The sequence below is a fragment of the Phalaenopsis equestris genome, unplaced genomic scaffold (assembly GCF_001263595.1).
Source record: "Phalaenopsis equestris unplaced genomic scaffold, ASM126359v1 Scaffold000884, whole genome shotgun sequence".
NCBI lineage: Eukaryota > Viridiplantae > Streptophyta > Magnoliopsida > Asparagales > Orchidaceae > Phalaenopsis > Phalaenopsis equestris.
Window position 1 is genome coordinate 394252 of NW_018165324.1, and position 27417 is coordinate 421668.

The 27417-nt window shown below is 34.2% G+C and overlaps 1 protein-coding gene across 1 annotated transcript; it reads right to left on the reverse strand.

Annotated features, from left to right (window-relative positions):
• Window positions 1-324: 324 nt before the first annotated feature.
• LOC110032190 (N-alpha-acetyltransferase MAK3) lies at window positions 325-27396 on the reverse strand. Its single transcript, XM_020735733.1, has 4 exons — window positions 27140-27396; window positions 26898-27018; window positions 18791-18846; window positions 325-723 (listed from the first exon to the last, which is right to left on the reverse strand). The coding sequence occupies exons 1-4, from the start codon at window positions 27329-27331 to the stop codon at window positions 517-519; spliced, it is 576 nt and encodes a 191-aa protein (XP_020591392.1). The 5' UTR covers window positions 27332-27396; the 3' UTR covers window positions 325-516.
• Window positions 27397-27417: the final 21 nt, after the last annotated feature.

Genomic DNA, 27417 nt, shown 5'->3' on the forward strand with positions numbered 1-27417 from the left:
GAAAAATAGTAAAGATTTAGTCTAGAATTTTTGCAAAATTCTTCCCTAAAATGAAGGGTTCTTCAGTCGGTTCTAGCATAATCATATGCTCCATTTCAAGAAATATTGGTTGAGCTTCTGAAAATCTTGTCTGGGTCAGAATTTAAAAGACTTTTGTTTACATATAGTCAAGAGATATGTATTAATCAGTTGTCAAAAGATGAGTACGAATCAGTTGTCAAGAGATTTATGAATCAAATCAGCCAAATTTGCTAAACAATTTTAAACTCCTAAGCTGCATGTCATTCTATTAAAGTAACATCTAAAACATCATAAAGCCAAGTATAAACAACTTTATTCACCAAAATCAGATTGCATCCTCCTTAATGAACAAAATTGAATACCCCATCAGAGCATAAATCAGTATTTAAAGACATCTAAAAGAGCAAAATAGAAAATTCAATAATTTCTAATTTATTTCTATAAAAAATGGCAGTTCATTATTCATCCAAAGGCCAAAGCCATATTTTCTTATAGCTAGGAATACGCAAACTGTTGTTCATTGGCCTCGCTCTTGTTTGTTGGGACCGGAAAGGTGCTTTCAAACCGAGGGAACAGAAGCTTCAGCCGGAAAGCATCAACTCCATTCAGGTAGTAACGGAACAGCCTCTTTGCCCTGATAAAACCCAGACGCCCATATAGAGCGAGAGCTCCCTTGTTTGTTACTTCTGCTTCCAGTGTCACCTGCCAACAAATAACTAAATAAATAAATACATAAAAAAGAATCATGATGGTGAGCTCAGGTGCATCGCTGCGGGAGAAAATTAAAAGACCACGCAATTCTTATGCAGATACATTTCTAGCACCTTGGTATTAAAAATCTATGCATGAAAAAGGTGTATTTCACTCATAAAAATTAATTGAAGGTATTTTTAATATGATAACAAAGATTTCGAGTGCTATAGGTGTTATATATGTAAATTTATAAGAATTGTGTGGCATGTATGTAAATGCCCCAAATATTTTTTAGTTTACTCCTCATCAAATCTGCATGGATACAGTCAATGTGGGTTTAAGTTTGTTTCACAACAACAAGCTTTTATCCCATGAAGTGGGGCGGCTAGATGAATCTTTTTTCTCCATTGTGTCCTATTGAGTGTCATATTTTAATTAATTCCGATAGGTCAAGTTTATTTATCCTTAAAAAATAGTGCTTAATAACAAAAGATTTCATTTATATGAATTGGACATCTAAGCTAGTGATTATAGCGTGGAACACACTTTATTATGCTCATATAAAATAACAATAGATTTGTGTGGAATTATATGAACATTTTCCGTTTTTCTTGTTTTTTAATGCTGGGCCGTTCGTGTCATAAGGAGGAGCAAATATTGCGTACACCGGACCTACGTACGGACCATGGTATTCGGGTGGTATTGGGGTGATATTGCACCTCAATACTATGCTAATACCATGCCAATACTATCGATCCACACCTAATTCGCACATATCTCATCCGCACGTAATATATTTCCCATAAGGAGAGAGCATGTTGTGAATCATGTTCACAACATGGATGAGACTTTTTTTTCTTGTTCTTTACTAGGATTTGGCAGGAAGCTAATGCAAAAATGTATTTGTTTGTGTCTTAAATCTATTTATCTATTAAATCTATTGGAAACAAACGCCAAATATGAAATTTTAAACTAAAATGAGAAGCATCCCCAAGTTTTCCAACTCTACTACTAATCTCTGATAACACCACCATAGCTAAGTATTGTCATAACATTGGCAGCCATAAAATCACACTATTTATTAATTTAAAGTATCGGAAATTATTTATGGATAAATTTTTCTTAGTTTCATAAAATTTTATAATTATATCAAATATACAAAAAAGAATACTAAAAAAATTGATAATAGAGCATAAGCTCAAAATAGTCCCCCAACATCAATAAATGACCAATTTAGTCAAGGAGTTTTAAAGTACTCCATACTGATACCAAACTATTGAAAATTGATCTAAATTAGTCTCCAAGTAGAATTTCATGATTAAATTTTAAAACAGCGTTAACTTACAGAGTATTCTAAGAAAAAGAAATTTAAATATTTTTTTTTTGCTAGTACACTCTATTTTCATATACAACAACAACAACAAAGCCTTAATCCCACTACATGGAGTCGGCTACATGAATCTTTTTTCTCCATTGCGTCCTATTTAGTGTCATATTTTTATTTAGTTCTAATAAATTAATATCATTTTTTATACAATAAGCCCAAATCTTTCTAGTACTACCTCTGCCTTTCTTAACATAAGTCAAATTGAACAAAAGACCCGAGATATCTAGATCATTCACACCTTTTAATAATTTGATCACCCAAAGTTACACTTCTGTCACTAGAGCTACTACTACTAAAATTACATTCCATGTATTCAATTTTATTTCTACTTAAATGAAGGCCTTAACTTAAATGAAGGCCTTTAGACTCAAATGTAGACCTCCATATTTAAGTTTTTTCTGGACTTTTTTCTCTCATCTTATCCATGAGAAGGATATCATCAGCAAAAAGCATACACCAAGGCACATCCTCCTGTAAATGTCCAGTAAGACCATCCATAACCAAAGCAAAAGGATATGGGCTTAAAGCCGATCCCTGCTCCAACAAACATAGGAAAATATTTGGTCAATACTCCTTCAGTCCGAACGCAAGTCACAGCTCTAGTATACATATCTTTAATGACTTGAATATAAGTCATATCAACACCTTTCTTCTCAAGTTAATCTTCATCCATAATTAAATCTATTTTCATATTTAATCAATTATTTAATTTTATTTAAGTTAATGTTCATTAATTTAATTGATCAGTAACTTGGGGCTCCGAACTTTTATTTTTTTATTTTAAAAGGGCTTTGAGAGTCAAATTTTCATAAGGTAGATTAGATTATAGATAGAACACTACCTAGAGATTTAGCTCTCATTTTGTGAGGACATTTAGATCCAAGACTCAAGGTTTCTCATGATAACCTATCCCCTAACAAGAGAACACTTTTGATTAAGCCCGGATATTTAATACTAAATAATCAACATATTGTAGAAGTAGACAAACGTTTTAAATTGTAAAATTTATCACATAGGAACATAAAGTGGATGGAGTTAATGATGACGAACCCGATCAAGATCTCGTGATTCAGTTGTCTTAAGTTGTTATGATCTCTGATCAACTTGGTCAAAGGAGGTAGTTGACCCAACCAGACTAAAAAATTCTTGTCAGCAACCATGAATTACATAATTCAAAAGGTTCTTTAAGATTAGGGGTGGGTGTTTGTTTATGTAGACTAATTTAAATCGACCTTACTTAATATAAGGCTTCTCATCAATCAGATGTACTTTTATGGTTCACAACTCAAGGGCAACAAACAATTGGGGAACATACGGGTTGTGACTTTAACCATAATATAAGTGTCATTTGGCAGAAACCATCCGGTCAGAGAGCTCTGATCGTAACTGTTATTTTGTGGAGTATTTGAGTCAAACCACGCAGAAAGAAGACTCGAGTCAAATCCTTACATGCATGAAATTAATTTTGAGTGTAAATATAATGGTAAATTCAATATGACATTAGCACTTTTGTGAGCAGAAGTAAATCGAAAGTGTCACCCTTAAAAAATTATTTTAGGTGGATGTGATTTACTTTAAGTTTTTCACGTGATTACTTTTCTTAAATATTTAGTTTATTACGCTGAAATTTTGATTTGAAACTCTTAATCCCGGTGCATTGGGTTTCACTTTATGTTAATTCATTGCGGGAATTTCACTATTTTATTTAATTAAGGAAGTCATGAACCACATCTAGGTGTATCCTCATGTTTATTGCTTTAACCAATTTATGAATTAAGGTCGAATGTCTACTTTCATCATTCATTTGAAAATTAAATAGATGAACTCCCACATAGGGTGTGCTCATAAAATCTAGGAAACCTACACTTTAACCTGAGCTTGAAGTGATTTAAGGTGTTTTACTCTCAATTAAGTGTTTTCCAAATAATTTTCAAATATCCTTAATTGTTTCCCAAATAATTAAATCAGAAATTCTCATTTGTGACTTAACCATTCAACAAGAGAAATAAAACAAAAAAAATGAGAAGGTTGGCCCACTTTCAAAACTAGCAAAGCCAAGGTACGAAACAACAAGTGAACCGATCTAAAAACATTTAAATTATTTAAAAATTGTAACTAAATCGGCCCCCAAGAAGAGTGTTTAGATCTACTCCAAGACAGTGTTTTGATCAGCCCAAAATTGACAACATTTAAAATTTCCAAATCAGCATGTAAATCAACGCTTAAATGATAACTAAAGCCTTCCTGAAATCAACCCCAAACAACACTTTAAAGCACTCCAAACAGCACCCTTAAGGCTCCAAAACAGGACTTTTAAAGCCACCAAACAACACTTTAAAATCCCCTAAACAACAATTTTAAAATCCCCAAACAGCTGTCATGTAAGCCTAAAACATCAATTTTAAATGTCCCAAAATTAGCTAGGAAACCTAGTCCAAAACAAGGTGTAAACTCTCCAAAATCAGTCAACAAACTGGCTCCAAAACAATACGTGAATCCGTGGGCAAAACCCTAAAAATCACAATGTTCAAACCCTCCAAACAAGTAAAACAACCCCCAAGGGAGGCATTCAGAAATAAAAGAACATAAACACGCAAAGAAGCATTCAAGCCCTGGAATGACGGTCATCTCGAGCCTCGTAGTATTCCCGTTTGAGTGCTTGAAGCACGAAATCAACAAATGAGTCGTTATGATCAGCAAGTAAATGTTCATTGGAACTTCACAATGTTTGCTTTCAGGTGCTTGAAACATAAAACCAGTAACAGAGCATTTAAAATCAGCAATAACATATAATCAAAATAGTATTTATAGTTCTCCAAAATCAGTAAGAATGTTTAGTCAAAGCAACATTTATAGTTCTCCTCCAAAGATTAATGCCAAACACATGAATATACAAGAATGGTCGATGCTTGTCCGATGAAATGCTGTAAACATTTGCTACCATTTGCATTAATATGACTATAATCATTTTTTATCTATGTTATATTTGTTCAGTCAAAGTAAATCACAAAAGGCTTCCTAAATTACAAAATTCTGAACAAAGATTTTCTAGAATGAAGAACCATATCATGTTCCAGTAGAAGAACAGATGAAATTGTTCTATGTTGGGAAAGAAGAATCGGCAGAACTAGGCTATACACTCAATGATCAATGCCAACAAATTTCTAATTGAATATATATATATATATATATATATATATATATATATATAATCAACACAAATAAAGGAAAAGGAAATTTAGTAAAACACTCTAAAAAAACATACTTGCAATCTTAGAAAGGAATTTTAGCTGCAACAGATCAGAAGATGAAGCTGCTTGGATATCTTCGGCCAATCTTATGCGACAAAGAGGGACAACGAAGCACTGTAGAGACAGCGAAGCACTTGCTCGATGGAATCAGATAAGGGAGAAGCTAAAAAACGTGAAATATGGGAGTTTCACAAGGCCTTGCACGCAGCGATTGCGTGGTCCAACTAACTCCAATCGCTAGCGGGTCGTTAGGGTTTCGATTGAGAGGTGAGGGAGCGGGTTCTAGTCGCAAAGAGGAGGAGAGCGGGGGCCTGTTGAGAGAGGAAGGGGGTTTTTGATGCGGAGAGGAGAGACGAGAGGGGCTTCGGTGCAGAGGAGAAGGGAAGGCAAGGCAAGGCAGGTGAGCTAGGCTTCTAGTCGAGCGATAGAGGTGAATGAGAACTTTGATGCAGAGGAGAGGAGAGGCGAGGGCTTCGGTGCAGAGGAGAGGACGCAAGTGGAGTTTGTCAAGAGCGGGGAGGCTGGATCTGTTGAGCCAGGAAGAGGGAGCTGGGTCTGTCGAGAGAGGGGGGCCGAAAGAAGAGAGGGGTCGATTGTAGAATGCAGAGAGACCAGCGAGATCTGTCGCGAGAGAGGAAGTAATCGAATCAGGGTCTTCCGTGTCAAGAGGGAGAGGTGAGCGAGCAGAGGTTTCGGTGCTGAACGGGAGAGGCGAGTCAAAGAAGAGACGAGGCAGGGGTTTGTGGCTTCGATCGAGAGGTATGGGTTGTGACAGGCGAGAGTTGCAGTTGAGGCGATTGGGAGAGAGGAAGGCGAAGCAAGCGAATGCTGGAGAGGCGAGGCGAATGAGGAGGAAGAGGCGAGGGAGACCTTTCAGTGCAGAGGGAGATTAACCGTGAAGACGATAACCAGGAAGATTTTGTGCGCATCCCCTCTAGAGATAGCTGTTACGCGGGAAATTAATGGATTCCATTCAAGAAGCCGACTAAATTGGAATGTAATAAGGGCTAATTAAATTTAATTAAGTTTGGGCAGCTAATTTTGAAATTTTAAATTTCAAATTACGAATTGGGTTATTAGCTCGACCTGACACATGTGTTCAACCCGAATCAAACCCGGGTTAAGCCTAAACCCACTCCTTTAATTAAATGTAATACATATCGATTTTCGTGCAGCTTGAGCGCGCGCGGAACCATAGTAATATGGACATCCTTCATAGCTAAAGTTAACATTCCGGATGCGTTCACGTGGTCCGTTTCGTCATCTGGGGTCATCCGGTCGATTTTTGTCGACTGTTGGGCCAAAAAAAGTGTCAATTTTGGTTTTCTTTGAATTTTAGCTTGCGACGGATCATTTCAAATATTGATTTTGGTTTAATTGATGGTGCGATGTGTGTGAGCCTTAGCGATGTGAATTATGATGTTTATGTGCATCAAATGTGTGAATTGTGGTGTATGTAAATGTATGTGTGAAAGTCGAAATGAGTATTCCTAAGGCCTCCTGATCCTATAAGAACTCACTTTTGGGCCCTCCACATGTTGACCCTTAACCCTTGCAACTAAAAGTTGAGTGCTTAGGATCACTTATGCGAGAACTTCACAAAAATGGGTCAAGAAGTGATTTGAAGTTCTATGCGGTGTGGGTCTCAGTACTAGTCCTCTAGGAGGGTCAAATAGGGATAACCTAAGGCTAGATTCTAAACTCTAAGAAAGGGAAAAGAAGACCTAAAAAATGAGGTCAACATGCATGACACAAAGATCATGCATCACTGAATCTAATTTTATTGAGAAAACTACAGTTCATGAATACCCTTCTAAAGATGATTTGGAAAAGTACTTACAAATACAATAAGATTTCCTGATGGTTCAAAACCTAAAGTTGCATCTACATTAGCACATTCCTGAATCTACATTTGAACAAGAGTCAAAGTTCGAATGTCATATTCAGTTTGAGTATGAATCTAAGCTTTTATCAGAAATAGAACTTGTAGCTCAAGATGAACCCACAATTGTATACAAACCTAAATCTAATCTTTATTATGAGTCTGACCTCTCAATAAAATTTGAGTCTATAATTGATATGCATGTAAACTTTTCATAGAAATGTTGAACGTGAATCTGAACTTCTACTCGAAAAAGATATGAAGTTTGAGAATGGAATTGAATGTGGTAGAATTGTAACTTAAATTCAGGCATGATTAGCAAAATCACAAATGAATTTGAATTTGAACCTAAGATCATAATTGAACCTAAATTGTATGTAGAATCAAAATCAAAACTGAGCTTCTATGTAAAAGTGAATCTATTCCCAAATGTAAAGATGAACAAGTTATGCTCATTGTAATTAGAAACGCGATTGATCAAACAAAAGAAGTAAATCAAGAATGTGCAAATGAACTATTTGTGCCTATTAAAGTAAATAAATTATATGAACAAGCTGATTTAGCTACTAGCATAGTTTCTAAAATTATTTATCCCTACCAATCAAACTAAAAATTAATGTAATTTCAAGATTCTGGTTTCTAGACATATAAATGCATAAAGATAGACTTCAAAGAAAAAAGGTGAAATTACAACAAGATTTCAATGAATTGTCAATAATAAAGTTATAAAATAAATCTACATTTAAAATTTGATCAATAGAAGTACTAAATTTTAAGCCATTGGGGTAGCATTAATTAAATTGTTTGTATATACAGACATTTCATATTTATGTGGCTTGTGTCTTTTTCAATTTTTTAAACAAATAATCATACAAAGCTAGGTTATAAATCATTATAAGTATACCTTCACATATTGAAATTCGATTAATTTCATAACATATGCATGATTTGTACAAATTTTCTAATTCTCATGAAATTCATACAAAACTAAAAATTGATTATGATAATTATAAATCACTTACTGATGTAAACATGTGACATGTAGAATTTAAACCAGATGATAAAAAAATCATAGGTCTTAAAAATGAATAGCTTCTTATAAAGAAGTTTAAGAAATTAACTACATGCGAGATGGGATCATCTAAAATATATAATGTATTGGGATAGATACTCATGAAATGAAAATTCTGAGAACTTCTGATAGTATTACAAGCTTCAATGCATCTAATTTGACTTTTATTTCACTCATTTTTGTTAGAATCATGGATTATTTCCTCTTTCCATCCATACAAGCGAAATGGATTAGCTCATCATGTAGAAGCTAACACTACTACTGGTGGCTATTTCGAATGTTTTTTATGCCTGGAATGATAAGCTTCTACATAAATTAACACACAGGAGCATGATAGGCCGCTTGGATTGCATGAAAATTATCAAATAATTAATTCATTAGATTTTTATTTCCCAAAAGGAGGGGAGGGGGGGTTGGGGGGAGATGGGGTGTCATGATGCAAATTCAATATTCAACGTTCACTGGAAATGAAATTCCAGTGTATTAGTTCACTACTGCATGAATGGGATGCAGTTTCTATTATTTTGGGTATTTTATTTGGATTAGTTCAAGATTACACGTTTTGACTCAAACTATCAAATTTCTTAGTGCAAAACGTTCAATTCTCAGTTCCTTCCCGCCTCATATTTGGAGTATACACTTTATTTTGGCTGCCCTGTTTTTTTCTTCGTGGATTTTACACTACTTTGCCATACTAGAACTCGAGAATTGAACTAAAAGCAGTCAATAATCAAACTTTTCAAGGAAGATCTGATGTTGTTTGAATTCATGAAGAACACATTGGAAGCTTGTTTGAATAAATCTTGAAAGATTTAGAAACATTTCTTGGGCGGTGTTTGGCTGCATCAGGGATTCATTTTGAATAGGATTTAGTAAATTTGGATTTGTCAAATCCATTTTGACGGAGGGAGCTTCGAAACCATCGATATTAAATCCACCTACGACTCAAATTTAATAAATCCGGATTTACATGACAAAGGAGGGAAGCTTCGAAGCCACCGATATTAAATCGCCTGCGACTTAGATCTAATAAATCTGGATTTACGTGACAAAGAAGATAGAGGGAAGCTTCGAAGCCACCGATCCGTAAATCCGCTAGCGACTCAGATTTAATAAATCAGGATTTACGTGATGAAGAAGATGAAACGTGAGGAAAATCAGACAGAATGCGAGAAAAATTGGTTTAACGTAGTGTTGGATTTAAGATTCAGTTTGTTAGTGTTTGGCTAAATTTCAACTGAATCAGTTGTTAAATACGACTATTGATAGGCTACCAAACACCACCATAGTTTGGATCCTTCATTGATAATAAATATGACCCCTAATTCCAAAAAAAGTTATTGAACATTGAATCTTGCAATAATAAATTCATTTTCTTCAGGTATTGTACATACATTGGGTGGATATGTATACGTATGGTGTTCTTTTACCACTCCATGGGGTGAGTCACCTTATATGGGAGAGGCTTGGTTCTTTATTTGAATGATTTATACTCTTACCCTTTTTTCACTTTTTATTGTAATTAATTTATGGGTTTGACTATATTGTTGCCAATTGTAATTCATGTTGAAATTCTTTTCTTAGCGTATACTCGATCATTACTAAAATTTTATGTGCATTCATTATTTTTCTAGTAGAACTTTAGATTTTGAGACAACTAAATTATTGTTTGCAATGAATTAAGTATGTTTGTTGTTCTAACTTTAAAAGCAATTCACTTTTACTAAAATTAATAGCCAATAACCAATGGTTTGTGATCCTTTTTGCATGTTTTTATTGTACATCTCATCCGAGGTTGTATAAGTAACCTTGAAACTACATTCTAGAAAAAAATAACTATCCACATTATTGAATAAACAATATCGATTTTTTCATGAACTTAATTCGGTTAAAGTACAAATTGACCAATTGGAAACTATTAAAATTCATGTACGTAAATCTAAGGTAGATTCTAAGCACAATGACAAACATATTCAAATGAATGCTAAATTCGGAGAGAGAGAAAAATCATCATGATGAACAATTTATAATATTTAATAACGATGTTTATAAAACTTAAGGATGTCAAAATTTTAACGTAGATGATGATATAATAAAATAAGTTAATGATGATAAAATTCATCTTATTTATTAATTGAGTGTTGGATTTAGATACTTATTTGAATGAAAAATCATGTATGATAAGTAACATGATAATCTCGAAAATGAAGTTAATTGAACAACCCAGATCACCATGATAGATAATTAAATTGAACAAAATAAATCACAAATGGGTGGTATTACTTCAAACCAAAAGCTGTTGTAGCCTCCAATTAGTAGAGAAGTAGGTTTAGGAATAAACTGAGAAATTATAATATTACAAGGTTGTATAACGTGTGTTGAACCTGATCTGTTTCAGGTTTGTCTTTGTGCTGTAGATAGCTAAGTGCGAGCATTTGTTCTCGGGTTTTTCTACCTTAAATGGGACCTCAATACACCTCAATACCATTGCATTGCCCAAACCTATTTTATACTACAATAGTGAGTAAAATTCAGTTCTCTCCCTTCTAATTATCATTGTCCAATCCAATCCTTTTTTTGGTAAAAGAGCCCTAGATCAAGGATGTCGCCTAGGAACAACGAACTTCATCAGTAGCCATGAAAGAATTATGTCATGAAATTCAACAATTATAAAACAAGTTAGCTGTGCCTAAAAGGCATGATCAAGAATTCCATTTATTTCATTTAGATCATGAGATGGAAAGCCCTTTCCATCAAGCTCTTAAAGAATCATCCAAGGACAAACTTTATCATAAAAGAGAACTAATATGATGTTATCAAGATTTTGGGTTAAGATGGATATTCCAGATGATGATGGTGAGTTAAATTGTGACGTCTCATATATTTGCTACATATGGTAGAGCATGAGTCTGAATATAAAAGATAGACCTACTGATAGGCATATAAAACTTGTGGCCGTCAACTTGCAGAAATCTACTTTCATTTAGTGGTAATAAAGTAAAAAAAAAATCAGCATGGGCGAAATGAAATAAGAACTACAGACAAGCTATTTGGCCTTGTAGGAAGTCTAATACATATGTTCTCAAGAATAATGGTATAAGGATAATTTCGAAACATCAAAGCCTAATGTGCCCAGTGCTTTTATGAGATGAATGTTTCACACCTTGATCCCTTTCATTAATTCTTTTGTTATTTACTCTGATGATATTTTAATCTATAGTAAATTACAAAACTATCATCAAGGGTTTCTTAGTAGAGAATTTGGGTTTTTATAAGTTAAGAAAGCATATCTAAATCCAAAGCAATGTTTTTTTTACTGCTTTTGTGTTTGTTGATTCTAATAAGATCAAAACAATTAATGACTGGTCAAAATCAACGAAGATATTAAGAGGTTTCATGATTTTGCTATATTTTATAGAACATTCATTAAAGGGTTTAGTCCTGTGATAACTTAAGTCATTAACTGTCTGACTAAAGAACTTAAATGGAGTAAAAAAGCTAATTTTGATTCTCTTAAAACCTATAAAATGATTACAAATTCACCCATGCTTTAGTTATATAATTTTAAGAGTGTTTGGGATTTTTGAGTTAAGTCTAGAAGTACATCTCGTTACAGACTTTAATGAAAAATTAAATTAAGACAAACCCAAATATTCAAACTATAATAGAGTTCTGTGTGGTCGAGTAAGCTTTTGATACTTGGAGACATGATATGTCATAACAAGAGTTTCGATTATACTCTAACCATCAAACTTCGAAAATCTGAGTTTCCAAAAAAGTTCAAACAATAATAATTGTGTGATGTTTTTATAAAGATATTATTTTTTATTCTGGGATATTATACCATAGCTAAAAATAAGCTTCTTGATGCATTTAGTATTATTATTATTATTATTATTATTATGTTATTTTAGATACAAAAAAAGTTAAGCTGACTTGCTTTGATCTCACATATGATATCGGAGGAAAAGCCCAAATCATAGTAGAAAATGAATATTATTGTTGAAATTCAAAAGGACTGCAAACACCTACTCTTGATAAAAGGAGAATAAGAATAATACAAACATGGAAGACACCCTAGGGTGGCGTTGAGGGTGGATGATGGCGATTGGGCAACAGGCCGAGAGATTGGTTAGAGGAGACGGCCGCAACAAAAGGCTGGAATGAGGGTACAGCAGCCGACGGGGTGTTGTGAGGGTGATGGAAGCAACTGGACACGGATTTAGGGGCGGCGACAGGAGAAAACAGGGAGTGAACGACAGATTTTGGGGAGCATGGAGGTGGGTGGCAGCAAGTGGAAGTGGTGGACGATGGCTGGGCAATGGATTGGAGGCCTGGAAATGGTTGGCGGTTGCTGGAAGCGGGGTTGGAGGGGGCTGTGGAGAATAAATGTCTCGTCGGGGTCGAGCTACAGCTAAAGCACCACCTGGACTCTTGAAGATGGTCACCACCTCGGATGAGTTACAGTCGGAGCACCTTTTCATCGTCGGGTACAACCCCCAGAGAGGAAGAACACCTCAAAGGCAGAACTCACAATTCTCCACTCATCCAAAAACTGTCCGGTTTTCAGAAAACATCTATAAATTGAAGAGATTAGAAGATAGACTAGGCAAGAATTAAAGAGGCAGGAGGGGGGATGAAAAAGAAAGGAATTTGAAATAGGATAGAGGTGGAAGGTGGTAGATAAGGTAGACAATGAATAGGGAGGAGACTCTTTATGGAAGGGAGTGAAAAAGAGAAAGAGGGAAGCTAACAAGATAAGAAAAATCTGCAGTTTACTATAGCAACTACAGTAACCACATCGGCGGTACTGTAGTCGCCACATTATCGCAAGATGAAAAGCCCCCGCGTCAATCTCCCGCGGGAAAGCTTCGACCTCATTCGTCGAAGCTTTTAGGGAAGAAAGATTTTGGTGGTGTGGTTAATTAGGGGTGGATCTAGGGAACCCTATGATAGAACTAGGGTTGTGCTGGCTATGATACCAAATGATATCGAAAAAGAAGCCCAAACCATAATAGAAAATGATAATTTTATTGCTGAAATTCAAAAAAACTACAAACACCGACTCTTAATAAAAGGAGAATAACAACAATACAAACCAAAAAGACACCCTAGGGTGGTGGTGAGGGCGGTGGATGGCGGCTGGGCAGCATGTCGAGGGATTGGTTGGAGGAGACAGGCGCAACAGGAGGTTGGAATGAGGGTACAACACCTGGCGGTGTGCTGTGAGGGTGATGGCAAAAGCTGGACATGGACTTAGGGGTGGCCACAGAGAAAAGAAAGGAGTGGACAATAGGTTTTGGGGAGCAGAGAGGTGGGCAGCAGCAAGTGGAAGTGGTGGATGGTGCCTAAGCAAAGAATCAGAGGCCTGAAAATGGTTTGCAGTTGCTGGAAGAGGGGTCAGAGGGGGTTGCGGAAGAATAAATTTCTCATCGGGGTCGAGCTACAGCCGGAGCATCGCCCGAAAACTTGGAGACAATCACCACCTGAGACGAGTTACAGCAGGAGCACCTTCTCGTTGTGGGGTACAACCCCTGGAGGGGAAGAACGCCACAAAGGCAGAACTCAGAATTCTCCACTCATCCAAAAACTGTCTGGTTTTCAAAAAACAACACCTATAAATTCGAGAGATTAGGAGATAAACTAGGCAAGAATTAAAGAGGGGGTGGGATGAAAAATGAAAGAATTTGAAATAGGATAGAAGTGGAAAGTAGTAGATAAGTTAGGCAATGAATATGGAGGAGAAAATTTATGGGAGTGAAAAAGAGTTGGGGAAGCTAAAGAGGCAAGAAAGATCCACGGTTTACTATAACTACAATACCGCCACTATGATATTGTAGCTACTACAGTACCGCGGGATGAAAAACACCCGCGTCAAAATAAAAAAGGAATATGCTTGTGAGAATTTTGGTGTGCTCAACCAAAACTTAAAAAAATAATTCATTTTTCTTAACAAAGATAACATACTTAAAAAATATTTGTTTATTTAAAGATGCTCGTCTTTGTATTTTTGAGACTTCACTTGATTTCAAAAAAAATGTATTGATGATGAACATTTTGATGGAATAGTATCCTTGCAATCAATAAGAGTAAATATTTTAGGTTAAGCTAAAAATGGAACACTTGATTTCACAATATAGGATTTATCAATCTTCTAAAGTAGAAAACATGTACAAAGTGTAAAGCCTTTGCTAATTCCATATAAATTATAAGATATTTGTATAGACAGTGTTAGGTTCACCATGAACACCCAGGAAAAATGATTCTATTTTTGCCTTGATAGATTGCATCTTAAGAATATGACATTCAAAACGATCTAATAAAACTACTAATACATTTCACATTGTCAAATTATACATAATGAAGTTGTCTAAATATATAGGTTTCCTAAAATACAATTATTTTTTTGTTTAGGAAGTCAAATTCATGAGTTAACTAGGAAAACAACTTTAAAAAAAATGATAATACAACTTAAATTTTCAATTACTTGTCACCCATAAATTGATAAATAAATTAAAGTGAACGAACTTAGTAGATCTATTATGTTGTCAAATAAATGATTACGCGACTTGGTGAGAACTATGGACTGAGTTCCACAACTTAAATTCTCATCTTTCGAATAAATTAATCATACAATTCGAGAGGTCGGTGATCTCTCACAAACTAAACCTAATCGAAGATTCAAAACATCAATCTCATAGCATGATAAACCCTAAACATAGCAGTCGTCCCCACAATAATAACTAATAAAAACCAAATTGTTCTTAAATGCTGGTCTAACATTACTCCCCTCTCAAAAAGATATGTTATCTTCAAGGTGGAAAAAAAAGTAAAATGTTATTGGGACAAAGTTGTATCTCCCATATGATACCATTATATGGCAATACTTTCCATTTAATCAAAAATTCATACCAACCCTCATGAGGTCAAAAGTTGTTGTGTGCACATCATTTAGTCGTATATGAATCTGTTGGTACCCTGACTTCAAGTCAATCTGGGAGAATACTGCAGCCCCAAATAACTTGTCCAGTAGTTCATCGGTCACTAGAATGGAAAATTTGTCAGGTACTATTTCTTTACTCACTGTCTGATAATCCACACGGAAACACTAACTCTCATCTTTCTTCTTAAATAGCAAAAGTGGGCTAGAGAAGGGGCGAAGACTGGGTTGTATGATTCTGGCCTCCAACATCTTTAGGATCAATATCTCGATCTTGGCCTTCTCTACTTGAGGTTAGCAGCATCTGATCTTAGAATTGTTGCATGCTCGAGTCCACTCTCAATTCCTTCGCTCAATCCTCGTCCACTTCAGTTAAATCTAGTTGTCCGGATGTAGCATTATTTCGTACAAGTGTTGGCGCTCACGTCCGTTCCTGATTATTGTGCTCGATCTTGTGGATTTCAATCCACCTAAAGCAGGGATGTTGCCCAAATGTCGCATGAATCTTTTTAATTGTTGCCACTCACATCCGCTCCAAGCTTCATCGCTCGATCCAGTAGCAGGCGGAGGCGGGTTTGCGTGAAACTCCATGATCTTCTTCATCTTTTTTTTCCAGAGCCGTGAATCTTCCATGAATGAGAAATGCTCATCTATTTCAGATCTGATTTAGCTCACCTATTCCTCTAATTGTTTCTCCATGGAAACTATTTTTTTGACTGTCATTATTCCTAATAAGATTTTTTATCACGAATGCAAAATTCTATACATCACAATTCTGTAATATCGTTCATAAGTTTTCTTGATAGCATGAATCGCGACTATATCAGAATAGGAAAGCCACAATCCATCGACGGCTTCCCAGATAGCGAGGTTCAAATGCTAGAACATGCCTGATCCCATCATCGCCTTCTTACATCGCCACTAGGACACGCTTGATCTCGTCGTTGGCTTCTTTGATCTGATACATATACTCGATCTCGTTGTTTGACTTCTCAGCTATCACGATCCCGTCTTCGGCTTCCCAACTAGCTCTTACCGCGAGTGTATCACGATCCCGCTTTGGCTGATACGACTGTATAACAATCTCACGATCTAGTCTTTTGTTTCTAAGAAATTGGTTGCTCTAATACCAATTTTAAAGAGAATGAGATAAATTTCTATAGAAATTATGGCAGAAAATAAAAGAATTTACTCCGGCGATACCAAATCAAAGCAATATAACTCCGCATACATAAAAGATAAGCACCGATAATTCGAGAGATGGTCTCAACACCTACAATTCAAGAGGTAGGAGATCTCCAAAACCCTAAACCTAATCCTACAATTCAAAATATCAATCTCATAGCATAACTAACCCTAAACATATTAACCTTATTTATAACCCACAATAATAACTAATAAAAGACTAAATTGCCCTTACACGTTGCTCTAACAAAAGCATCTTTAATGCGCTTCATAATAAAAAATAGGGGTCATTACATACCTTCGACCTAATTATTATTTATTAACATATCAACACCCAGACTTCAATTTTTACGTACAAACCACCGGTTTCCTATGTTTACACACAAGTTGGGTGGTATGTCGGTAAAAATTGAAGTTTAGATGATTGACATGTTAATACATAGAAAATGGGTGTTAGGTATGTAAATCTCCCTAAAAAATAAGAAATGAAGTCATGCAAAAGAAGATGAGAGCTCTTCACTAACAAAAAAAAAAGCATTAGAAGCAAGGCTAATTAGACTATCGATTGGTGCAAGAAATGATTGAAGGCCTAAGGATTTGTTAATTATACAAATATTGACTATGAGGAAACTTTTGTTCCTGTTGTAAAACTAAACAATTAATATTTATAAAGCCTTTGCAAACTAAGGAGCACGAATAAGCTATTTACATTAAAATGACTACAGGTTTAAAGAAGAAAACAGGAAACCTTGTAAACTAAGAAACTCCCTTTATAGTCTAAAACAATTTTCTCATGCTTGGTTCATTGAACATATAAGCACTCAAAAAAGGAAAAAAGAAAAAACGCATTAAGTTAATCTGGTTGTAATCCGAGATTTTCTTAGTTTACAAAATAGTCAGAACAGGAAATTTTAAAGTAGAAATGTCCTCTTTGTAAACGAAGCAATCTCAATTAAAAATCATTTGGATTCTAAGTCTTATATTTATTATTTGTCATCCAAAGAAAGAAAATTATAGTTCAGTGGCCTCTAATACTTGAATCCTAAATTTTATTGAATGATCTAACCCATATTCTATTTGCATTAGGAAATCTGACCCTAAATTTTCCTACATCAACCAAAAATGCGTCTATCCATCCAAGCCATTGTTCATAGAACAAATCTTAGAGCTCACTTTTTCTGCATTTGCAAAATTGCTAATTTACTGTATTACGTCATTTAGTTAGATGTAGTTAAAAATCAATATAAAATTTAAACTCTAAAACACCTTCAAAAGCTTTAAAAAATTATGATTTCATTTTCATTCAAAATATGAGTGAAAATAAATTAATTATTTTCTAAATCAAACTTTATATCTAGAATTAACCAAATGAGCCCTTACAAACATGTTAAAACATGTTAAATACGCATGTTTAGACTTGGCTGAGCTTTCACTCTACATGTAGCTTTGAAGTGTTAGTCCTTTTAGTAGACCAATTTTCCAAACAACTTAATGAGTATTAAAGAAACATAACAAGCAGTAATGAACAAAAAAAATGCAATTAATGTGGTGTCAAAGAACCACTATTTTGGACTTGATGCCATCTGAATAACTACTAAAAAACTATGAGTAACCTTGAAAATTATCTTTCTTATAAAGATGAGAATTGACAACTGTTTATTACAATTTAAATGCAGAAAAGTGATCCCATTATTAGAATTGTGTTTCCAGTTTGCCTTGAGGTTTCTTTCGGGGGCATTTACATACATACTACTCAATTCCTATGTATTTACATATCATATGCCTAAACATTGCTTTTTACATATTAACCATCCAAAATTTTCATATCACATAAAACATACCACAATTTTAACTTTAAAAAAAGTAAAATACACCATTTCATGCATAGGTAAAGTGTTTTGTATGTAAAAATTGAAGTTAAGATATTAAATATGTAAAAATATAGGAATTGAAGGGTACACATGTCAATTTCCCTTTTTTAGCCTGGGTTTCTGATGAGAGATTTCATCTGGCTTCCCAGAAATAGTGATAGGGATGCATATTTAACTGCACCAAAAATCATGCCATTTGCTGTAGCAAGTATTGCATTAAGTTTGTTGCGCAAGAGAAATTTTAGAAATAGTAGCATGATTAAACTCAAATTGACCTATACTTAAAAAAAATACAGTAAAGCAATTCTTTAAATTGGCTCTAATGTGCATGTGTGTACGTAAGCTGGACCAAATTGAAGAAACATCCAAAGCATTTGAAAATATTTGCAAGCCATCTCTACCTCTAAAAAAATATGAAATAAATCAACACCATTTAAAAATTAATAGAATCACTTGATGCACTAAACAAACTTAGACATAAACTTTACCTCATCACAGCCAGATTTCATCATCACACGTATAGCTCTTGTAACAAGTTCAGTTGCTGCAACCTCGGAATAATGATAAAAATATTAGAAAGCTCTAATAATACACTTACAGGTAAAATATTAGAGATGATAAAATAATGAGAAGACGAATAATCTAGAAAACAGTATATTTTGAGCCCAAATAAGAAAAAAGCATTCACCGAGTATGTTTCAATTATAAATAGATTCGGCCTTGGTAGTGGCATATGCCTTATTATTTTTAGAAGAAAAGATGTGACACATCAAGGATGAAGTTTCTATGCACAAAAAAGTGGGTCTAAGCATATAACTCACACTCAAGCTTTTCAATCTAAGGAAAACAATATTCAGAATTGTGGATACTCATTATTTGTGGTATTAACACAAATTCAAATATCATTTGACTTGGAAAATGCAGATAAAATGTTTTCTAAATAAGGTCAAATAGATCCTGCAAACAAATTCCAGCATATGCTTTTTGAAATATAAGTATATTTTAAAATTCTATGTAAATTAAGGATAATAAATTTGAAATGCTGAGAGATAATTGGTCAGTTATATAGTAAATTCAAGAAATCATTTTTAAAAAAAATTAATTAGAAGTAAAATAAATCTAAAAGTTTGCATTATCGTATTTTAAAAATATACATTTTGGATTAATATAATATTCTTATGTACTTTTAAAACACTTAAAAAATGGATCAAAAGCACAGCAAGCTCGGCAGTGACCATTGGAGCTGATGGTAATGATGGACGGGGTCAGTAGCAATGCGGGGATTGGGAGAGCTATGAGTTCATGAGCACCGGAAGAAGTGAGGTTATGAGAGTGTTGAGAAAGCTGGAGGCTGTTAGCAAGCATGAGAAGAGTCGAAGGTCGCGAGGAAGTATGGCAATGTCAAAATTTGCAAGTGCGGGGAGAACTTATGGCCATGAGTGAATGATGAATAGAAAATTTGCTTGAATTAAGAATTTTTTAAATTTATCAAAAATTAATTGTTGAAGGTATTCAAGACCCCTTTGAGATACTTTAAATATGTTTTATTTCCAACAAAACACCTAAAAATTTAAAACCCCTACATTTATTTTGCTTTACACTCATAATACATAAAAAACAAATTCCTCTTAAAAGATTATTATTATTATCCACATAAGCTCATATACAACATCGAATAAGGACAAGGACAACGAACAAGTATAAAATATATCAAACAACATGGTAAGAGAGAGAAGTAATTAAATAGTAGGAAAGGTAAGTAAATAGATAGGAAAATAGAGGGAAGGTGACGATGAAAAGAAAGATCAAGTAGATGGATAGACTTACAGGTAGATTGAAGGATGCAAGGATGTACGATTACAAGGAAGAAAGGTTGGATGGATAGGGAGGTGAAAAGGGTCGAATGCTTTTAAACTTTACCGTTAAAATGCACTAAATATGTCTGAAAGTCCCAAGACAAAATAAACCATATAAAATATAATGAAATGGGAAAGCTGGTAAAACAAACTTAAAAATATATAGGACTAAATACATAAAGGTCGATAAATGGAGATGGACTTTGATAGAGAGAAGAAAAAAATAGAATCTAATATTTTAGAGAATACGGTGTTAAATAGAAAGTCAGTTGATTTGATGTTTGGAGGAGAAAAACCATTTGGCGGATAATATGTCCTGCTAGCTTGGAGAGTTCAATAAATTGTAGGAGGAAATAACACAAAATGATTTGAGTTCGATAATAAGATGTCTAAAACATCATTTGCCTGCTTTATCATCATTAGTAGTTTTATCCCAACAATTTATAGTCAAGATTAAAGCTTTATCTGACTAAAAATAAAAGAAAAACAAATAAAGCTCTATAAACTTAATCCAATTCTAATGTCTATTCACTTCAGGTGCATCCATATTGATCCTAATTATAACTAAGACCCAGTAGGGAGGTCACTGGAGTTATAGAGCTTCACGCATCAGAAAAAAAGTCATAGTATTGGGTAAAATTTCAAGAGCTTTAAATAGAAAAAAAAATGCAATAAAAAACATTACACATACCCAAGCACATAACTATATTTTAGATCCATTTGCTCATGTTCCACAGGCAACATCAAACTTCTCTTTTTGGAAATGGAAATATGGATCATTTGACAGTTAGAAATTTCTATTTAGCACCTTAAACAATCGATGCATTGCTCCTAGTAAAAAAACTATAAATCATAAACAATATCATCACTAGATGTCTTTGAACTGTTAGAAGTCAGTTTTATGAAGTCATAAATCTAATTTAACATCTTCGTAGTTAAAATAAAATAAAATAAAAAATCTTAGAAATTTAGATATATTTGCTGCCAAGGCCTGGTAATTTCAAGAAAACAAATACCTATATAAAACAAATGACAGTACCATGTCATATCTTAGAAAGTATGGAAAACCTGTTGAGTTCTAAGATACATTGTGATTTCTCCTGATCTAGAAAAGGACAAGGCTGTGGCTGCAACAAAAATCAGTACTTCCTAAATGGAAACATGTAGTCAAGGTTTGAAATTACTCAGATCCCTGCATGGAAGGAAATCTGATGGGCAGCGAGTGCCTCCTAGTTTAGGCAATAAATCTTCGTACCTTCTCTGTTCAACTAGTATGTTTTTCAATATATATAAGCTATATTTCCTAGTATAGAAATCAAGATTTTCCTTATTCTAAAACAAGTTATTTACTATCTTTTCTTTCTCCTATAATCTGATACTAAAAGGAGCATTTCTCTTATAATCTGAAAGCATTCCTACAATCTGAAAGCTAATGTTATGTTAGCCTCTTCTCTCCCTCTACTTAAATAATTAACATAGTTTTAGAGCCCTAAAGCAAAGATAGCCTATATGGCTACAGCAGAACATTAATTGGGACAAAGCACTGTTGGGGAGAAGTTTGATTATTCAATGTGGGGAGAAGTTCGATTATTCCGTATCCTCACAAAGCCTCGCCATTAATTCAAATGTGTCCTCTACAAATTAAGTCTTATAAGCCTAATGGGAAAATTTTCTTCCAATGATCTTACTATATCCAAAATGTGATACGAGGAAGATAAAATATTCAGTACTAGAATGGTAACATTGGACAACTTGAAGTGGTCATTTCTCCTCAGAGAATAACACATTGGTGATGTCCTGACTTATTAACTCACTGGATAAATGTATTGGATCTCTGCATCTCATTCACAAGATTGCAAAATCAATTTGAGAGAAAGATAATATGGTGTATTCTAGTCTTGCAACTTTACACAATTATGTGAATTATGAGATCAGGCCCAAGATCTCGGATAAGGGATTATAAATATCATTAAAAACTTTACAATCTACACCAAAAAATGGCAAGAGTTGGATTTTTATAAACCAAATGACTGGCATGGGGAGTGTGCAGAGAAATATATCAAACTTGTGCAACAAAACCTGTGATTTACTTGCTAGTCTCAATAAAGATCTTGATGATGTTCGAGAAGCATGCTTACAATTCAACGGCCACCCAATATTAAAGACATTTTAGCTATAGTTTGAAAGAAAGGAAAAATGCAAATTATTATGGTTGGTATTACCACAAGCCCTCTCCAAATTGAAATGTAGGCCCTTGCCATATAAAGTTTAGGGTAATGTCAAATACATGACCCAACGTGTGGAAAATTGGACAATCTATCATTTAATGTTTGTTAAAAGTCACAAGAAAAAAGTTGCTGGAAACTTCAGGGCAAGCCAATCAAAATAATATATCTCATCCTAAAAATTAACATAAAAATAATCATGCCCATCAAACAAAAACCAACCACATAACATGAGTGTCATTTACCAGAACTAAAAGTAATTGTACACTCATGAAAAAGCTTTCAGCTCCCTCTCACAGCCCAAAAAGATAATTTTTCTTTTACTCTTAACTAAATAAAAAAAGGTATGAAGTCTTGGATCGTTGACTCAAATGCTTCAGATCATCTGACATATTGTGTAAATCAATTCTCATCTTACACCCCTTCATCTGAAATCTTAAAGTCAAAAATTGTTGATGGGGAAAATACTAGAATTAACCATGGGCACCTCTTAAAATTTGCTTTAGATGTTCCTAATCCTTCATTTTTATGAGATATCTCTAAAGCTTGATATTGCAGAATAATTTTTCACAAAAACATTGTGAAGTTCTAAATCTAGAGGAAGAAGATTGATAGTGTTAGAGATGTTGGAGGACTTAGTACTTTGATAAGAATTTCAAATAAAATCTGCAAATTCTACCATAAATTGGAAACTTCTGCTCTTTTCAAGAAAGCTCAACTAATGTTGTCGCATTATAAGTTCCGTCATCCAAGCTTACCTTATCTTTAAAATGTTTTTCTTCTTTGTTTATGAGTAAAGATGACCTTGAATGTGAAGTTCGTCAACTCACCAAGCATCGAAACAAAATCTTTAAACCTAAACCTTATAAAGCTAACAAGCCCTTTTCTCTAGTACACAATGATATTTGGGGCCTTCCCGATCACAAAACCTCAACTCTAAATGTTGACTCATTATCATTGTTAATGATCATACAATCGTACACACACTAATAAAAGTCTCAATCTTCCTAGACTCAATAATTAAGAAATTCTCGAGCTTCCAAACTTTCAAACTTTAAAAGAAACTCAAAAAAATTTATTGGACCAAAATGCTCAACAACCTTTTCAAAAACATTCCCTTGAACTTCAAGTATACACTTGATGGATGAATCTACAAAACGTAGAAATCCCACAACCTCTAGAAATAGATCATCAATCTCTCCCAATTTTTTAACAAATCCTTTTCAATTGGACCTTACAAAAAGAATTACCAATTTCTTCAGGAAAAAAGGCGTGCTGCTATATTGAACAACCTATAAAAGTTGTTGTGAGACATGACCACGTATCATCCTCAAAGAAAACTCCGCTTATTTTCCAACTTAATAGAAATTAAAATCTCAAAAACTGGAGAATAGGGACTTGATATAAAATAAATAAATAAAAAAGAGGAAGGTTGTGTAAGGTGAAATGAAGACTCTTAAAAAATGAGACATGGAAAGTTGTTCATAAATCCAATGGTGCAATTCCTATTGGATGTAAATGGATAGTCAACATCAAATAGCACCTTGATGCACATTGAAAGATATAAGGCGTGATTGAAAGTGAAATAATTCATCCAAACTTATGTGGTTGACTACATGGAGATCTTTGCTTTAGTGGCAAAATTTAACCCAGTTTGGGTTCTCTTCTCAATGACAGCTAACCTTGAATGACATGTTCATCAACTTGATCTCAGGATTGCTTCTTTGGATGGAAACTTAAATGAAGAGTTCTAACTAGATCTACCTCCAAAATTTAGGAGATCTGAACAGACTATTCAAATATGCATATTAAAGAAATCTACGAGTAGCCTCAACCAATCATTTAGAGAACGGTTAAAAAAACTCACCAATATTATGTGCCAATAAAGTTTCAAAAAAACATATTTAGACGTCACATTATTCTACAAACGCAAATATGGTAAGTCTACCATACTAATTGTGTCTTTTGATTATATCATCTTCATCGAGATCATGATTTTGAAATAAGCATGTTGAAAAAATATTGGCTAAAGAGTTCAAAATTAATGATCTTGCACCACTCAAATATTTTCTTAGTATTTAGGTTGTTGGAAATGAATTAGGAATTATCAATGCCAAATGGATATAAATGCTTGGTTCATTAAAAGAAATAGATTTGATGGGGAGCAAACCAAAAGATATTCTAGTAGATTCAAACATAAAATTGAATGATTAAAACATCAAAATCCCAATCAATAAGGACAAGTATCAAAAACTTGTAGGGTAACTCAAATTAAATCTCACAACGAAACTGACAAAATGTGTTAGTATCTTAAGTTAGTTCTTGCATGCACCTTACAAAAAATACTAGAATGTTATCATATAAACACTCAAATACTTCGAAGGGAAACTAAGAATAGGGCTATTTTTCAAAAAGGGAGAATCCCGAAAAATTGAAGCTAATATTGATGTTAATTGGGTATGCGTTACTTTCAATAGAAGATCTACATATGGATACTGGACAGTAATCTATTAGCATGGCTAAGTAAGAAGTAAGACATTGAGGCAAGAAGAAATGTAAAATTTAGACTTAGATATTTGGCTAATAGAGTAAGTGAATTAATCTGACTTAGGTGTGTTAAAAAGGCCCTTACAATGTTACAATAAGGTGTCTAACAAAATAGGACATGAATTTATCCATTATGATCACATTCAATATACGAAGATTAATAAACACTTCATTAAAGAAAAAAAATTAGAAATTTGTGTATTTCTTATATTGCCTCCACTAAACAAACTACAGATATTTTGAATGAAGGATTGGCAATGACACTATTTTTAAGAACAAAAAAAGATAGACAACCTCAAACTATTTGATATCTAGAAGCTGGAAACCTAAAGAGGAGCATGAAAAACTAGTGAGGGTACAAGCTTTCTTGTGATTTCTCCATAACTAGAAAGGGCACTGGCTATATAATGCATAATAAGTGTTTTGCTAAATGAAAATAATGTTGGAGGGATTATCTGTCAGTCAATTTGCTCCCTGGTACCGAGCATTTGATGGCTTGCTCTAGATGAAAATATTGTTGCCGAGTAGCTAAATTTGACGGACCAAAGCTTCCTAACTGGAAAGAATCTAAAAGTTCAATATATGGTCTTATTCTCCCAACACTACTTCTAGTATATTTTTCAATATAAAAAAGTTGTCATTCCTTTAAGAGATGTCCAAATTCTTCTAGATCTAAAACATGTCATCTTTTTATTTTATCTAAAATCTAATATTAAAAAGTACCTGGTGAGAGGCAATGAAGATTAATATTATGCTCGATTTTCTTCTCTTCTTCTACTTCTAATAAAAAATAATTTGAGTATGACATGTTTCATCCTTCAGGACGTCAGATTAAGCATAAAATAAAGATAATAAAGGAAAGTAATCTAGCATGAACGGATGTGAAACAGTAAAAGCATGGAAAATTTTGTAAGGCTTTCATATGCTCATTCTCTATGGAAAAAAAAATGAACTATGCGGAAAAATATTTGGTTACTAGAACGAACAAATACAAAGAATTATGCTGAAAAATATTCGGTTGCAAAACTCAACTTAACAAACACTAACGATCTGTTTGAGACAACTGCAGTTGTTTGGAGAAGTAGTTGTGAACTTACTATGAAAGAGTCTGTTGTTCAAGAAGTTGCGATGACTATTACATTTTTTTTTTTTATTTTCAAAGAGTCAGACCTCAGCTCTTTGGTAGTCACCGCATTTAACCTGGTCAGGTTGTAAAACACAGCTTTCCCATCACAGATTCTTGAAAAAATAGACAAAACACAATTTTGTCAAGCACGTAAGTTGTGCGGTGCAGATTGGAAGCACACCTTTACTACCACACCAAACGGGCCCGAAGTAAATTACTCCATCTCAAGGGGACATAGGGTTGCAACTAGAAGCAAATTACTGGTTAATTATAGGTTCAGGGAAGTTACCGCTAAAAGCCTATTAATAATAATTACAGGTTAGGGAGGAAATAAAAATCAGAACAATTGTATCTTTTGATTTGCAGTAAGGAAATTCCAGATGCATTAACCAAGAGACACATTTCACCTTCTAAAATGTAAAATATAGTATAAATGTATTTTAAGTTGTTGTTTGAATCCAGATAGACAGTTATCTTCACAAAATAAGATCACAACATGATCTTTTGATAGAAATGGAAGATTATGTTTAATAACACTGAAGGCACCAGTGAATGCCAAAAAAACTACCAAGCGATCAACATACCTGTCTGTCACTAATTCATATGGAGCCATACATTAAGAATATCTAGAAGTATATAATAAAAGAATTAAAAAAACATTAACTGAAAATTGCCAAAGTATAATAATTGGCACGATTATCTACTGCGCTCTACTGCATGCATCTACCTACAAAAAGAAAATATTAAAAGATTGCTCCATCGAGTCATACCAAAAACAGAGAAATTCACAAAATTCAACAGAACAGATGGGAATAGCCACACTGCATTATTCAATAATTACCAATGCCTCTTCCTCTGTAAGGTTTGATAACGACTAGCATCGCGATGTAACCTCTGAAGGTACTGCGGTGTTCCCCCATCTTGCAAACCACAGTGCCCACGCACTTGTCCCCGTGAAAAGCCTGGTATGGCAAGTAAGCGAATAAACACAAGCACGAGTAGATACAGAAAGAGAAACAGAATTGAATCGAATAAAACCCTAGAAATCAGGAGAGAAAAGAATTGGAAGGAATAGAAACAAACGAGGTAAGTGAGGTTCGGCCACAGATAGACGAAATAGCGGTAGGTGAAAATGGAATAAGGCTCGCTGAGCTCCTCGTCGACGAGACTCATTATGAGAGGGAGATGGTGCTCGCCACCGTAACTCAGGTACTGAATCTCCGAAAGCGAAGAACCCGTCGGCTCCGACTCTGGGTCGTGGACAGAAGCTTCCATGCCTATTTGCCCCTCTTGCGTTGCGGCACCTCGAACACATCAAGCCTCGAGTAGCCATGGGATGTCTGGTTCAAAGAGTCGAGGTC